The sequence below is a fragment of the Eumetopias jubatus genome, unplaced genomic scaffold, assembly GCF_037043125.1.
Source record: "Eumetopias jubatus isolate StellerSeaLion01/CBP00866 unplaced genomic scaffold, mEumJub1_p1.0 scaffold_5, whole genome shotgun sequence".
NCBI classification, from domain to species: Eukaryota; Metazoa; Chordata; class Mammalia; order Carnivora; family Otariidae; genus Eumetopias; species Eumetopias jubatus.
In genome coordinates, this window is record NW_028274811.1 from 34,428,170 (window position 1) to 34,442,864 (window position 14,695).

At 55.7% G+C, this 14,695-nt stretch overlaps 2 protein-coding genes across 4 annotated transcripts; one reads left to right on the forward strand and one right to left on the reverse strand.

The window, feature by feature from the left end:
- The first annotated feature begins 3 nt into the window (after positions 1-3).
- On the forward strand, positions 4-4,200 carry RELL2 (RELT like 2). 2 transcript variants are annotated; one of them, XM_088023294.1, is made up of 9 exons: positions 4-820; positions 1,004-1,161; positions 1,393-1,482; positions 1,868-1,933; positions 2,046-2,112; positions 2,551-2,736; positions 3,012-3,384; positions 3,511-3,544; positions 3,795-4,200. In XM_088023294.1, the coding sequence occupies exons 1-8, from the start codon at positions 726-728 to the stop codon at positions 3,541-3,543; spliced, it is 1,068 nt and encodes a 355-aa protein (XP_087879420.1). In that variant the 5' UTR covers positions 4-725; the 3' UTR covers position 3,544; positions 3,795-4,200. The 2 variants fall into 2 exon arrangements, with proteins under 2 accessions (XP_087879420.1, XP_087879419.1); XM_088023293.1 differs by lacking the exon at positions 1,004-1,161 and having other exon boundaries at positions 766-820; positions 1,236-1,482.
- Positions 2,393-14,014, reverse strand: FCHSD1 (FCH and double SH3 domains 1). Of its 2 annotated transcripts, none has more exons than XM_028092927.2 (20): positions 13,959-14,014; positions 13,628-13,725; positions 12,985-13,030; positions 12,518-12,585; positions 12,029-12,164; positions 11,806-11,942; positions 11,647-11,710; positions 10,656-10,784; positions 10,063-10,185; positions 9,785-9,880; positions 9,274-9,399; positions 8,764-8,868; positions 8,412-8,573; positions 7,420-7,548; positions 7,250-7,333; positions 6,956-7,073; positions 6,618-6,838; positions 5,748-5,835; positions 4,843-4,898; positions 2,393-4,714 (listed from the first exon to the last, which is right to left on the reverse strand). In XM_028092927.2, the coding sequence occupies exons 1-20, from the start codon at positions 13,977-13,979 to the stop codon at positions 4,649-4,651; spliced, it is 2,073 nt and encodes a 690-aa protein (XP_027948728.1). In that variant the 5' UTR covers positions 13,980-14,014; the 3' UTR covers positions 2,393-4,648. The 2 variants fall into 2 exon arrangements, with proteins under 2 accessions (XP_027948728.1, XP_027948727.1); XM_028092926.2 differs by having other exon boundaries at positions 12,029-12,185.
- Positions 14,015-14,695: the final 681 nt, after the last annotated feature.

Genomic DNA, 14,695 nt, shown 5'->3' on the forward strand with positions numbered 1-14,695 from the left:
CTTCGCCCTTCTGGGTTCCCGAGCTTCAGCTTCTGGGCTCTGCGGAGGACGGGTAGTATGGTCCTAGGATGCGAGGGTCATTCCTTTCCGGGCGGGGGTCAAATCCTCGGGAATCCGAGATATCTCGTCCAGGCAGCTGCCCCAAATGGGGTGCAGGCGTTGTCACCAGTCTAGGAGACTCCAGAGAACCGCCACGCCGTCCCTCTCGGGTGCGGAAAGCCAGCTTCCCCTGGCCTGCTGGGAAGGTTCCTGGCTATCCACCGGACCGAAGCACTTGAGGGCAGGAGCCGCGCCAAGCATGCGGGATAGACCAGTGGAGAGCACTTTGTTCTGACTGCCTGTCCTCCCCACCCGGACCCAGACTCGGCGCCGCACACTCCCCCGGGGGGGCCGAGGGGGGGGCGGCGCAGTCACGCGCGCCCCACACTTGCGCTCACAAGCGCGCAAGGCTCTCGCTCTCCGCCCTGCACACCTGCGCTCCGCCCCCTGGTCCCGGGCTGGCGACTGGCGAAGGCATTTGGGAACCTAGGGCGTCTGCGGCAGCGCCCCCCACCCCATCTCCTTCCCCTTCCCACAGCCAGAGTTGTACGGAGCCAGCCGCCGCTCCCAACTAAGCCGGCATCCCTCTTCATCCTTCCCTCCCCCTGCCTGCCGCGGCACCGGTATCTGCAGCCGGAGCCCGGAGCCGGTGAGGCGGCGAAGGGGGGAGGGGGAGGAAGCAAGGGATGAGCGCCGGGAGGGCGTCGGGGGCCCTGAGCCGGACTAGGACGTCCCTGGAGCCGGAACCTGAGCCGGAGCCGGAGCCAGAACCAAACCACCGGTACCGAGTGGGCCAGGTGGTGAGGATGGGAGGAACCGAAAGGGGTGGTGTTGTGCGGGCATACAGGCAGGGGAGGGGGTTGCAGAGGCCTGGCTCAGGCCGGCGCGGAGGAGGTGCGGACGCTGACTCAGGCGCGATTCTTGAGCCGGCCGCCTGAGAATTCCGTCCCATCTCGCTCTGCAGTGTCCTTGGGAGGGACGGAAGCGCAGGACAAGCTGGAAAGGGGAACACTCTGGGCGTCGGGGAAGCAGGATCAGGGTCGTGGAAGAGGGCTTGCGCAGCCGCCGTCTGGCACCCCTGCCCCGGACCAGCACCCTTGGCACGGACAGCTCCTTGGTTGGGTAGGGGGTGGGGCCGGACCTCAGAGGCTCGTCGGTTTCGGGTCCTGAGGACCGAATTCCTATCCCTCCCCCAGTCCCTAGCTGCAGCCCCCTAACCCCAGGAGGCTCCCTGGCCCGCGCTCGCCCCCCAGGGCCTCATGTCGGAACCACAGCCAGACCTGGAGCCGCCCCAACATGGGCTATACATGCTCTTCCTGCTTGTGCTGGTCTTCTTCCTCATGGGCCTCGTAGGCTTCATGATCTGCCACGTGCTCAAGAAGAAGGGCTACCGCTGCCGCACGTCGAGGGGCTCAGAGCCTGACGATGCCCAGCTCCAGCCCCGTGAGTGAGGAGCCTAGAACCTGGCTCAGTCACCTTTCTCCCATACCCTTCACCCCACACCTCTTTCTGCCTTCCTGGCCAAGAAGCCAAATCCTGACCAAGCCTTCAGGAGGCTTAATGACGCTTTCTTGAGTCAAGTGGGATGACCCCACCCTGAAAGCAAGCCTAGGAAAGACAGCATGGGTGGGAAGGGCCCACTGTTGGTAGTCTTGGGCTCCCACTAACTTTCCCATTTTTTCTGCCCTGACCCCTAAATGCTAACATCCAGCATGATGGCAAATAGACAAAGGGATAGGTCTTGAGCAGTAAGCCACAGAAGCCACCAGGTAATGTCCACCCAAAGCTGACTCATTTCCTGCTTCCTTGCCAACCTCTCATCCTTCAGCTGAGGACGATGACATGAACGAGGACACCGTAGAGAGGATTGTTCGCTGCATCATCCAAAATGAAGGTGGGTGTAGACTGGCCCTTTGCTCTCCCCACCCCCCCACCCTGCCCCCGCTCAACTTTCTCTTGCCCTGACCTCCACCTCCACTGACTCCCTCTTTTCCTTCTCCCCTCAGCCAATGCTGAGGCCTTGAAGGAGATGCTGGGGGACAGTGAAGGAGAAGGGACAGTGCAGCTGTCCAGGTGAGCTGGAAACAAGGGCCAGCATGACTTAGCTTGCCTTGGAGAGTACCCTCTCCTCCAGCACAATCCTTTCCCAATGTCCTCGCATGTCTGGGGGCAGGGGGGAGGCAAAGCTGGCTAGCCTATATGAAGAAAGAAGTTTTATAGAAATCTGAGTCCTTCAAACCATACTTCCCATCTGGATATCATCAAGCCTGACGTTTATCCTTGTGCCATTCCTTTGGGTTAAACATTGCCCTCTTTTTGGCAAACAACCCTGGGAAAAAGAACACATGACGACTAAAATCTCAATACTGTGTTTATTAGATAAATACAAGAATGCTGGGGCCTGGGGAAAGTGGGGCATCTGGGGGTTTAAGAAGCTGAAAGAACAGGAGCAAATGGAAAAGGAAAGGAAATGGTAATGTCACTCCTGCTCCCTTCTTCCCTATTGTCCAGCGTGGATGTTACCTCCAGCCTGCAAGATGGAGCCCCTTCCCATCATCACACAGTGCATCTGGGCTCTGCAGCCCCTTGCATCCACTGCAGCCGCAACAAGAGGCCCCCACTTGTTCGCCAGGGACGCTCGAAGGAAGGAAAGAGCCGCCCCCGGCCTGGAGAGACCACCGTGTTCTCTGTGGGCAGGTGGGGATAGAAAGCCCCAGAAAGAGGGAGTTTGAGGTGGGAGCCCCAGTGATCAGGTGCCTGACTCCAAAGGTGGGCCCCAGCTCTCTTCTCCTAGACTGTGAGCTACAGCAGAAGTCAGGCTGTACAATGTGCCCCATAGTCTGGGGAAGTCTCCCCCCGTCCCCCCAGGCCAGAGGCTAAGTGGCCATGAAACCCAGGATGTTCCTGGTTGAGGGGAAGCCAAGCAGTCTCTAAGTTGTGGTCGTAAGCCCCAGTGTTCCCTCCCTTCCCAGGTTCCGGGTGACACACATTGAGAAGCGCTATGGACTACATGAGCATCGTGATGGCTCTCCCACGGACAGGAGCTGGGGGTCTGGTGGAGGGCAGGACACAGGGGGTAGTCAGGGGTCTGGGGGGGGGCCCAGGGCAGGGATACCTGCCATTGAGAGTGTGCCCCCTGAGAGGCCACAGCCCCTGGGCCTCGCCAGTCCCCCAGTACAGAATGGAGGACTCAGGGATGGCAGCCTAGTCCCTTGTGCACTTGAGGGGAACCCTAGAGCCTCTGCAGAGCCCATGCTAGGGGCTGGAGGGAAGGGCCCAAGCCCAGGACTGGCCAGTCGAGAGGGAACTGGACAGCCAAGCAAACTGGACACCTCAGATCACCAGGTATGAAGGCATGGTCAGGGCTACGGTGGGCTCAGCTCTTATTGCCTCCTACCCTGGGGGTGGGGGAGATGGCACTCTTATGACCCACGTCCTGGTCTCCCATTGTTGACCACTTCTCTCTCACAGGTGTCCCCACCACGGGGAGCAGGGGGTGTGTGAGGTGAGTCTGCTTGGGCCCCAAATCAGATAATCTCATTCTCCCACCCCCTACACTCCCACCCCCTAAGTACACCACCTAAGCCCATTAGCTCGCTGTACTCCCAGGGATGGCCTTTGCTACAAAGTCTTTGGTTTAGTGGTGGGGAGTGGGCATGTGCTCCAGGAGACAGGGAAGGTCCTGCAGCCCCCAGGGAAAAGCTGAGACACATCCTGAATAGGAACCAACACTGTTACCCTTCCTCTCCTCCAAGGCTCCTTCTTCATTGTGCTGTTGGGACTACGAGCTGGCAGGGCCAGGGGGTGGGTGGGCATGAAGGCGCTTCTTTCCACTGGACAGCACTGCCCCCCAGCTGAGGAACCAGCTCTACTTCCATCTGGAGTTGCATGGTTTCAGGCTGGGGGACCGCGGGAGAAATCTCCCCACCTCCATCCCTCAGTCTCTTTCACTTCCCCTGCCTGCCAACAGGCTGCCTGACCCCTTCCCCATCACCTTGCTCCATTTGCTAGAGCGTGGCAGCTGGGAGCAGGCCCCCGCCCTCGGTGGGCCCCTAAAGCAATAGCACCTTAGGCCCCCTGCCCTCTTGGCACAAGAGGCCCAGGCCCTGGCTTGGGCTTAGTGCCCTTTATTCACTGTCAATAAATCCGCTCAGACCATTACAGCTGTTTTGCATACTGGCTCCAGCTCCTTTTGACAGGCCTGCCCTTGTCCCAGCCCCCAACCCCAGTGGCCATGGGTCACAGACCCAGTGGGGTGGGTCACAGAGCTAGGGTGGAGACACAGATGGGCTGGAGCCACTCAAGACTTTGGAAGATGGGTTCCAGCCCCAGAGATAGCAGAATATTTCACCACCCTACAGAGGGGATAGTGGCAGAAGAAAGAGGGGTAGTTCCAGCCCTAGAGATAGCAGAAGTATGATGGGGGAAAAGGAGTGACTTCCAGCCCCAGAAATGGGGAGAAGGAAAGTTTCTACCCCTGGAGGTGAGAGTGGAAATGGGGGAGACTGCAGCTTTTGGCTGTGTCACTCCAGATCATTGAGGGGGTGGTCTCTGACATCATAGGAATAGGGACAGCAGCATCACTGGGGGGACAGCAATCCTCCTGGCTTCAGGTGAGAGAATCCGGGTGGCCAGGATCCGGGGCTTTAGCTGGTGGGGGAGGCGGTGGACGCATCTGTAGAGAACACAGAGTCAGTACTCCAGTACCCTCCCTTGGGGATATCCCTGTCCATTCCCTCAGCCCCGCAGACAAAACAGGACAAGTTGGAATGACACCATCTCCTCCAAGGGAGGGACACTTACCGGCCTGAGTCGAGGTACCATCATGTCCAGGGGTCCAGGGCAGTCCAGGTCTTGGTCTGCAAACAAGAACCACAAGTCAGTCTTCAGGCTTTGTTTCGTTCATTGCTGCATCTCCTGCACTTAGGACAGTGGAACTCTGTAAATATTTGATGAATTAATGAAGAGTCCCTAATCTTAGAGCCATAAAATCCATCAATCCATCCATCCTCCACTCTTACTTGGCACCTTGCTGAGAGGGGGAGATGGACTCACAGCACCCCCACTCCCAATGGCTGTCAGCAACCTGAGAGTGAAAAACCAACAAACACAATGAATGACTGAGTGCTCAATCATTCCAAGTGAACTATAGGTGCCGGAGCAGGGGCTGCAGAAAATGCTCACAGGGACCTCTGGAATCAGGGAAGGAGGCTTCACGAAGAAAGTGGAAGTACCAGAAGGTTTTAGAAAAGGCGGGCATTCCAAGAAGGAAAATGATGACACAAACGAAGGTGCTGGCAGGATTCAAGAACATGGAAGGCAGAGGAGGCGTAGTGGGAAAAGCTGGCTGATTTGTAAAATAATCTTCATGGGAAAACAGTTACTGGGGGCATGTGTACTATGTGCCAGGCACAAAGCTAGGCCCATCTTTCTAACTTTCACAACTCAGTGAGGTAGGGACCTTTCTCCTCACTCTATAAAGGCCCAGGCAGGTTAAACATCTGCCCTAAACCACACACTTGAGAAGTCACAGGCAAAGTCTCAACAACGCACTTGCCTCCCCTCCAAAGCCCAAGCTCTTCTCACCATCATGCTTCTGGGAGCCTGATGGAGGAGGTTCCTGAGGGCAGGCAGAGGAGCCAAGGGCAACCTTTCTCCTCCTTCTCGTCTCTTCCCGCCCCCCAGGGCCCCCAGGGCCCTCTACTCACCCACAGGCAGCACAGGTGCAGGGGCTCCATCCAAGGCAGAGGTGGGCACAGGAGGTGAGAAACTAGGAGGAGAAGGGGATGGCAGCATCTGGGAACGATGGGCACATGGAGTTATTCCTGGCACGTGGGAAGGTTTCGCCACCTTTTCCTCTCATCTTGCCTTCAATTCCTGTCCCATCGCTCCTTGATTTGGAGAGCGGCCAGATGCTTCTATCCAGGTGGGGGCTTTAGCTGATACACACTTCAATAGCCAACATGTACTGACACTATGTCCCAGACATTCTGTTAGCACTTCACATACACTCATTAACTCATTCCTCACCAGCATCCCATGAGGTAGGGATTTTTATGATTTCTCACAGAGGTGAGGCTCAGGTTAAGCCATCTATTGAAAAGCATGGAGTCTTTTAGTGGTAGAGTCCCAACTAGAACCCAGCTCTCCTGACTCCCTCTCCTAGGCTCTTCCTGCTGTAACGGTAGGTACCATTATATTAAAGGACCTCCTGTGGGTCACTGTGCTAAGGGCTTTACCTCCATATCTCTAGTCATGACAGTTGGGCTGCTGAAGTTGGTATTATTACCCCTGTTTTACATGTAAAGAAACAAGCGCAAGATTATATCACTGCCCAAGGCAATGCAATACGAATCTGAACTCAGATCTATCTAGCACTAAAGTAGGACCACCACACTCTTATGAAGACTGCCTGAGTTTCCCTCTTCTCTGCCCAGCCAAAGGAGATTGGGAGGTCCAAGCCAATATAGGAGGTAAACTGGGAGAAGGAAGGGGGCATTAAGATGAATATGGGGCCTCACTGGAGTGGAAGGCTCAACCTAGAGGTGCCTGGGGACCCAGGGAGAAGGAAGCCTCACCTGTTCAGGGTCTGAGAGTTCAGGGGGTCCTGGGGGGCCAAGCAGCTCCTCCACTAGCAGGGAGGGGAAAACCCCCACATGGCCCCCGAATTCTCCCCTCCAGAAGCCATCATCCACTCCATCCTGGGCCCGGGGCAGCAGGCGGATAAGCGCCCCCTCGGGGAAGCTCAGCTCCTCTGCACTCTGTCCTGTGTAGCTGTATAGGGCACGGGCCAGGAAGGCTGCAGAAGACCAGGAGAGGTGGTGAGGGGAGTTGATGGGCAGTAGTGCCCCGGGGCCATGACACCTCAGGGCCACAACTACTCAAGGTCCCCTGACCCAGAATTTCCCATTCTTACCTGTGGGCTCTGCCCCTGAGGGATTGTCGCTGTCGTGGCCACTCTCAGGGAAGGAGAGGTCCGGGAAGTTGAGATACCGTTCAGGGACAAAGCCTGCCTCGCCGTGCTGGTTTTGAGCCTGTTCACCCAGCAATGTGAATAGATAGCAGACTTGCCTCAGCAGCCCGTGGCCCTAGCCCTCCTCCTTGGGCTTCTAGCTTTGTCTGTCTGGGTCCTTGCAAGCCACAGAGAAGTCCTTCCCATTGCCATGCCCCCTGCCCACCACCAAGGTCAGAATCTAAGGTCCATACCCACCTTGACCCATTCATCAGCATCTCCCTCTTCTATGACCTCCAGCCACTCGCCCTCTGTGATAGTCAGCTCATCCTCATGCCCTGCCTGGGCCCCACAAGGAAGGATTCAGGACATGGCTGTTGCCCATCCCCACTTCTCTGAGGTCCCCACCCCCAATGCCCACCTGATACCTGATAGCTGAACACCACATGTGCAGGGCAGGGGAGGGGCCTAGTGGCCAAGGCTGCTGGGGCAGGCTCCTCAAAGAGCTCCCCTGTCTCCTCACATTCCTCAAAGTCAGAGAGCTCAGCATCCTCAGCCTGGAGGGGATAGAGAACAGACATGATTGGGGGGGCCCACTCTCAAGTACCCATTTTATCTCCCACGCCTCCATTCTACCCTTAAAGAACACCGATAGATCACTCCCCAAGGGTGGTACCACCCATCTGTCCAACATATATCACAAGCAAAATCACCACAGAGCAGGGTAACACCAACAACAATCACAGAATTACAGTACTGAGTGCTTACTCTGTGCCAGGTACGACGCTAAACATCTTATGTATAGCACCTCATTTAATCTTCACAATAACCCAGTGAAATTTTACATAAGTGTATCACCTTGTTTTACCTATTTTTTAAAAATGTTTTAAAAAGATTTTATTTAATTGAGAGCAACAGCACGCACATCCATGTGTGCACACACTGGAGAAAGAGAAACAAGCAGACTCTGTGCTGAGCATGGACCCTGATGTGGGGCTTGATTGCACGACCCTGAGATCATGACCTGAGTCAAAACCAAGAGTCAGATGCTGACCGACTGAGCGACCCAGGTGCCCCCACCTCATTTTACTTATGAGAAAACCGAGGCTCAGAAAGGTCAAGCCACTTTGCAAGATCACACAGCTAATAGTAAGTGGAGTGGTCGGCACTTGAACCACGTAGAATCCATATTTGGAACTTTAATTCATAATCGTCATCCTACATTCATGATAAAAGTTCACTGAGAACACTCTGTGTTACAAACTATGCAAAAAAATATACATATTTCATTCCAGCCTCACAACAACCTCTTCGACTTTGGTACCATTGGGATCCCCATTTTATAGGGTCTGCCCTCCTCTGGGGAGATCTACCCTTTACCGTCCTGGGTGTACAGGGGTAGGGAGCAAAGGGCACTCACCGTGGGAGAGAGGTCCCTCTGGGACAGCCGGGCCTCACTGAGCCGTCGCTCCTGCTCCACCTCATCCTGGGCCTGGGTCATGGCGGGCTTCAGCCAGCGCTGCACATCGAGGCCAGCTCCTTGTAGCAGGGCCAGCCGGGCAGCCCCCTTCACCTGGCTCACCTGCCATGGGGAAGAGAAATCAATCAAGGCTATGGACGGGCCCGCCCTCTGGGCGGTGAGGGGAACCACCCCAAACATGTCCACCTTCTACCTCCTGCCTCCCTGCTCCCCACCAGGCAGATAGAGAGGAGGAGGGTGTTGCATGAGGAGGTGGGATCTCAGGGGTCCCAGGCACAGGGCTATGCCTCACCTGTGCCCGCCGGATGCTCTCCCTCACTTCCTGTAGCCGCTGATCTATACCTGGAGCCTCCCGCTCTGGAGCCTGCTGTCGCCTCTGCTCCAGCCGCTGCAGCACCTGGTTGCAAAGGCAGAGAACAGGGGTGGGTAGAAATCCTCTGCAGGACAACTGACTATGGACCTGGCACTTCGCTACTTGCTTCACATGCATTAAGTCACTTAATCTTCCTCATGCAGTGGATACTATTATTGGCCCCACTTTAATGATAAGGAAACCGACGTCCAGAGAGGTTAAGTCACTCCCTTACTCGGGGTTACATAACGAGGAAAGAACAGAGCAGGATCTGAACCCAGGTGGGTCTAGCTCCAAAAGCTGTGCTCTTAACTACTGTGCTACATTCTTGGCCTAAAATACCTTTCCTTCCCTTCCTGCCTGCAGCCCTATGATATCCCCCACTGGCTCCAGGGTCCTCAGCTCTCAGCTCTTCCCGCCCACCCACAACACCTGCACCCCCCACCTCACCCGATGCCCATGGTTCTGGATCTTGTAGTCTCGGGCAGCTCGGCTCGTCCAGCGCTGAACCTCTTTCTCCAGGCCACAGTCCCCTGCCACGCCTCCTGCGCCCTCCTCCAGCTCCAGGGCACACACCTCAATGAACAATGTACACAGATGCTCAGAGCAGGGCCTGCTGTTGCCCCCGCTCTGCAGTCCCTTCCTTTTTCCTTCGCTCCATCCTAACCTCCAGGGACAGGCACAAAGAGGTGAGGGCACAGGTGTGCATTCCTGTGGACACACAGCAAGTCCCCAAAATGGGATCTGGGTTGAGGGAGAAAGAAGAGGATGATGTAGTGAAGGGCCAGAGAAGTGGAATAAAGTTTGTTTGGGTCCTGGTCGGGGGGAGGTGAACTAGAGTTCTGAAACCCCTTCTCCACAGCTGAACAGCCATTAACCAGAACAAGGATGATGAGGGAGAAGGCCTAAACCACAGTCCCCTCGACATGTAGTTTGGTTCCAATGAACAGAGAAGTCTCACCTGATCAGCCCCTGCAGGCTGAAACTCCTGAGGTGGTGTGGGAGAAAATACTCCAGGCTCCTGAAGAAAGAGCTTCAGATCCTGCTCCCAGCTTACCTGGGGGTTGGAAAAGGTCGAAGTAGTTGCTCACTGGTTACCACTCCAAACCTGTCCCCAGCCCCTCTTGGAAGAAGAAGGACGGGTGAGAATAAAAGGGGCAGATATGCAGTGGGTGGTCTGTACTGAAAGAGCAGGCTGAAGAGAATCTCTGGGGAGCTCTTATAGGGCACAGCCCTCACCTGGGAGGTTGCCTGCCCTCCACGGCGGGCATGCTCCAGGGCCATCTCTGCAGCTTCCAGCTCAGTGCGGCTTAGCAAGGTCAGGGGGTCCCTCAAGTGTTCCAACAGCTCACTGACCAGGGCCTGGAGAGAACCCCAAGATAATGATACCACCCTTCCCCCAGCCTCTACTGCAAAGTAGGCTCTCTGCCCAGGTTTAGATGGGTGATAGGCATGAGGAATTGGATTGAGGGAAGGAATGAGACAGTTAACTGCTTCTAATAATAGGCCCTCACGTATGCATAGACCTTAACAGTTTAAAAAGCATTTTCACATCCATTCTCTCCCCTGAGCCCCACTAGTCCTATAAATTAGATAGAGCAGAAGTTGTCCCTAATGAGGCAACTAAGTGTTCAGAGGGGCTAAGTGTCCTGTACAATGTCATGCAGCCAGCTAGAAGCAGAACCCAAAACAGAACCAAAGGATGTAACTTCTACCTACTCAAAGCAGGCTGGGTCCCTAGCACCACCCAGCCTGACAGTGGTAGGAAACAAGGAGAGGCTCTCCCACAAGGCAAAGGCAGGAGAAGCAGGGGTATCTGGGCTGGGACTGGCCTTGAGCAGGGCTGGCAATTCCTCCTGGTAGTAGTGGTCAAGGTGGGCATTGGTGGCCACCAAGTTGAGCAGGTACTCATTGCGGGCTGCTCTCAGCTGCTGGGAGTACTGGGCTGACTGGGCAGACAGCTAGGAGGAGAAAACAGGTGTCAACAGGGAGCCCTGGAACCACAGGGTCCTTCCAAGGCCAATCCAGATCCAGAATGGATTCTCACATTATTGAGTGCTTACTATGCGCCTGGCACTAGACTAAAAATTTTGCATACTCAACAACTCCTGCTCAAAATGCTCGAGTGGCATCTGTGTCTATTTAAAATAAACTCCCCACTGCTCCTTACTGTGGCTTGCCAGGTGCAACAAGAGCTGGCCCCTGCAACCTCTCTGACCTCTTTTCACAGTGCCTGTCCCCTTGCTCAGAGTGCTCCAGCCACACTGGCCTTCTTTCGGTCCTCGAGCCCACAAGCTCTTCCCACCTCGGAACCTCTGCCCTCACCATTTCCTCTCCGTGGAATGTTCTTCCCCTAGATCTTTGCATGGCTGGCTCCTTCTTGATATTCAGGCCATGTGTTCAGACAGCCTTTCTCTCTATTACATCCTGTTACCCTTTACCGTAGCACCTTGTTTTGTTATCACTTAATCTGATTGTTTCTTTACTTACTATCTGTCTGCCCCTCACCAGACTCTGAAGGCAGGAACTCCACAGACTCCTCAATAAATGCATAGTAAAGGAATAAAAAATAAATGTACCATTTCCACATTCCAGATGACAATAAATGCATAGTAAAGGAATAAAAAATAAATGTACCATTTCCACATTCCAGATGAAGAACACGAAACTCTGAGAGATCAAGTTAACCAAGGGCACACACCAAGGACGTAGGGGAGCCTGGATTCATCCCAGTCTCTCAGATTTATGCCCCTGGGTTCCAAACCACTAGACTACTCTGCCCACCTCTTTCCCACCTCCACTCATGTCCACATCCCCCCAAACCTTGGTGCTGAGTTTCTGGAGACTGGTCCGAGTGTGAAAGAGCCCGTGGTCACTTCGGTTCAGTCTGTGCAGGAAAGGGAGAAGAGTCAAGGTCAGGCCCAGCTGTGGTGCCTTGGCTCCCTTTCCCCAGCCAGGTTTCCCAACTCCCCATGAACCCACCTAGCCTGGACATCAGCCGCCTTCTCCTGTGCCAAGGCCCACACACGTTCTCGCTGGCCATACAGCTTCCGACTTCGGCTCAGCTCCCGGATAGACTGCAGCACCTCAGCTTGCGCCCTCTGGAGGTTCTCTGCTCCCTAGGGGCATGGACATACAGAGTCCTGACCCAGACCACTTCCAACCCCATGCCAGCCCTTCCTTCAGCCCATCCACTGAGCCATACCTTCCTGAGCACCTGCTCCTTGGCACTCCGCCCTGTGCCCCCTGCCAGGTCACGGTATCGGTCGGATGCCTGAAGCCGGGCTTGGCCCCCAGCCACGGTGGCATCCAGCAGGCAGCGCCAGGCACCAAACACCATCCTGCCTCTCCCCAGAGAAGGTCTGTGTTGAGGAGGAGAGCACTCCAAAGCTTCATGAGAGCCCCCACCACCACCACCAAACCGAACACCATAGGAGACAGAGTGCTTTCCCATCCCCCTTGTCTGGGAGCCTATCAATCGATCAGTGCATTAGCTCAGCCACAAGGATCACTCACGCCCTCCGCCTGCACCCACAGTGTCCTTGCTGGGTCAGCTCCTCTCCGACTGCTGTGTCAGCTCTACCTGCAGCTCACATGCCCTCCCCCCTCATTAGCCCTTCACTCCCATAGGTTCCTGAGGTTGAGCTCCTCATCCCTTCTAGGCCCCCTGAACTCCCCCCTCGATGGGACCCACCTGCTGTCCATCTCCCCACTCCGGTGACCTTCCCTCTTCAGGAATGGCCCAGCCAGTTTCTGGAGTGCCTGGTGGGAAAGCCATCACAGACTCAGTTACCTTTCAAAGACTCCCACCAACTGGGAGAATATGAAATCAGAGTATAATAATGCCATTCACCAGATGCGTATTATGTACCACTCACTTTGCTAAGTGATTTACATGCATTAACCTATTCCATCCTTACAACAACCCTCCATGAAGGTATGATTATTATTCCATTCTACAGAGAAAGAAATTGAGGCCAAGAAAGGCCAAGCACCTTGTCCAAGGTCACACAGTCAACAAGTAGCACGAGAGATCTGACACCAATCTGCCTAATTCTAGGCCATTGCTCTGGACCAGAAGAGGAGTATGTGCAGAGAGACAATGCTATGTGTAAAGGAGGCTACAACAAAAGGGAAAGTCCAGAAAAAGGAGTTCCATACCTGTCCATATTCCCGTTCAATGGCTGCCCTCTGCTTGCTGTAGGACCTGTGAAGATTAGAGGGGAAGGGTGGTGTCACTGTCTAGACCTGTTCTCCCACCCTCAATCCTCTCCTCAGCCTGGGCAGGAAGAAGAAGGGAGCCAGGCCTAAAGTGTGAGTACACGAGGATGGAACGAGACTGAAGAGAGAGTCCTTGAGATCACCTCAGGCAGCCGCAACCCAGAACAACCTCACCTCATTGTTCAGAGCCTCGGCAGGATCCTCCCCACCCCTGGAGAACCGTCTCTGGGCTTGGAGGTGAGGACGGACGGGGGCTGGATACATTCCGGCCTTCCAACAGGTCTGGAAGAGGGAGGGGAGATTCTGCCCCAAGCTTGATTGTGGGGCGGAGCGAGTGGTGTGGAGTCAAAGGGTTTGAGAGAGGGTCCCTGTGTGTTTCTGTGTGTTGGGTTAGGAGGAAGGATTAAGTCCTATCTGGTATCTGGAGAGACAGGCCGACAGTGAGGGCCGAGAATGGGCAGGTTGGAGAACTCTTCACCCCCTGCTTTCCCCTCTCCGGTCCGGCTCCCACCAACGTCTGTTCGAGGAGAGGCGGGGCGCGCAACAGCGAAGGGGGGGGTATGTGGCGGGGATCAGAAGCTACCTGATGTCCTCCAGCAGATCCGCCTCCCTCTGCTGCCGGGTCTGAAGGATGCTCAGCTGCTCCAGGAAGCGAAGCTTCACCTCCTGGGACGGCTTCACCTGTGAGGGTTAGAAGAGGTTGAAGACCCTTGGCGCCGGGACCTGAAAAACACTCCGCGCAGGGAGCGGTGAGGGGGCGGGACCGGGGAGGGACTGGGGTGTTTCCTGGGTTATTTCAGGGTTAGGCCCTGAACCCTTACAACTCCTCGCCCCTCACTGCGGGTCCGATGCCCCCCTCAACTCCCACCATTCCCCCAGCCCACCAGGAGTCCCCATTCCCAGGCCAAGCTCACTTTTCGGGGCGGCGGCTGCATCTCCACTCCGGCCAAGGGAAGCCACTCGACTCCGGAACTCGAGAAAGCCCCGCCCACGCCAAAGCCCCGCCCCGGACCGGGCCCGGTTCCGCCCCCGTCCCGCCCACGCCTGGTCCGGCTACGCGCAGGGCTGCGAAGCGCTAAGGTGCCGCTGAGAAGCCAAAGAAACTCCTGTTGGTGCTGCGAATATCCCGGAAAGGGTCCCGACTGCCGAGTGGACGCGGCGTCCGCTGCGCGGTAGGGGAACCCCAAGTTTCTGAGTCAAGACGCCTGGGTTCTATTTCTAGTGGAGCCACTGACTCAGCCCGTAATTACTACTAATCACTCATTTACATATGCAGATCTCTGGTCGTCCGGTCCTCCCTCCAGCGCGAAGGGTGACGCTTGGCGAGGAGGAACTCAATTTGTGACCAATTTGTCACTGGATGCCTGAGCAAAGATGCTTCTGACAAGGGAAACAGGGCTGGTCTCAGACCTTTCCCAAATTCCCACAGAACTGGAAAAGCCAGTGAGTGGTGCTGAGATTACCCGGAGCCAGGAGGAAACCAGTCCCAGAGGAAGACAGGTGTGTCATGGGCCAATGGAAACTAAATGATACTAGTGAGTGGATGTAAGTGGGGAGATGGGAGCAGGGCCTTGCGTCCCAGGAAGCCCCTGTCACCATTAGGGTCTGCCTTTCGGGCTCTGTGCCCCAGCCCTATCACTGCTTTCTGAGG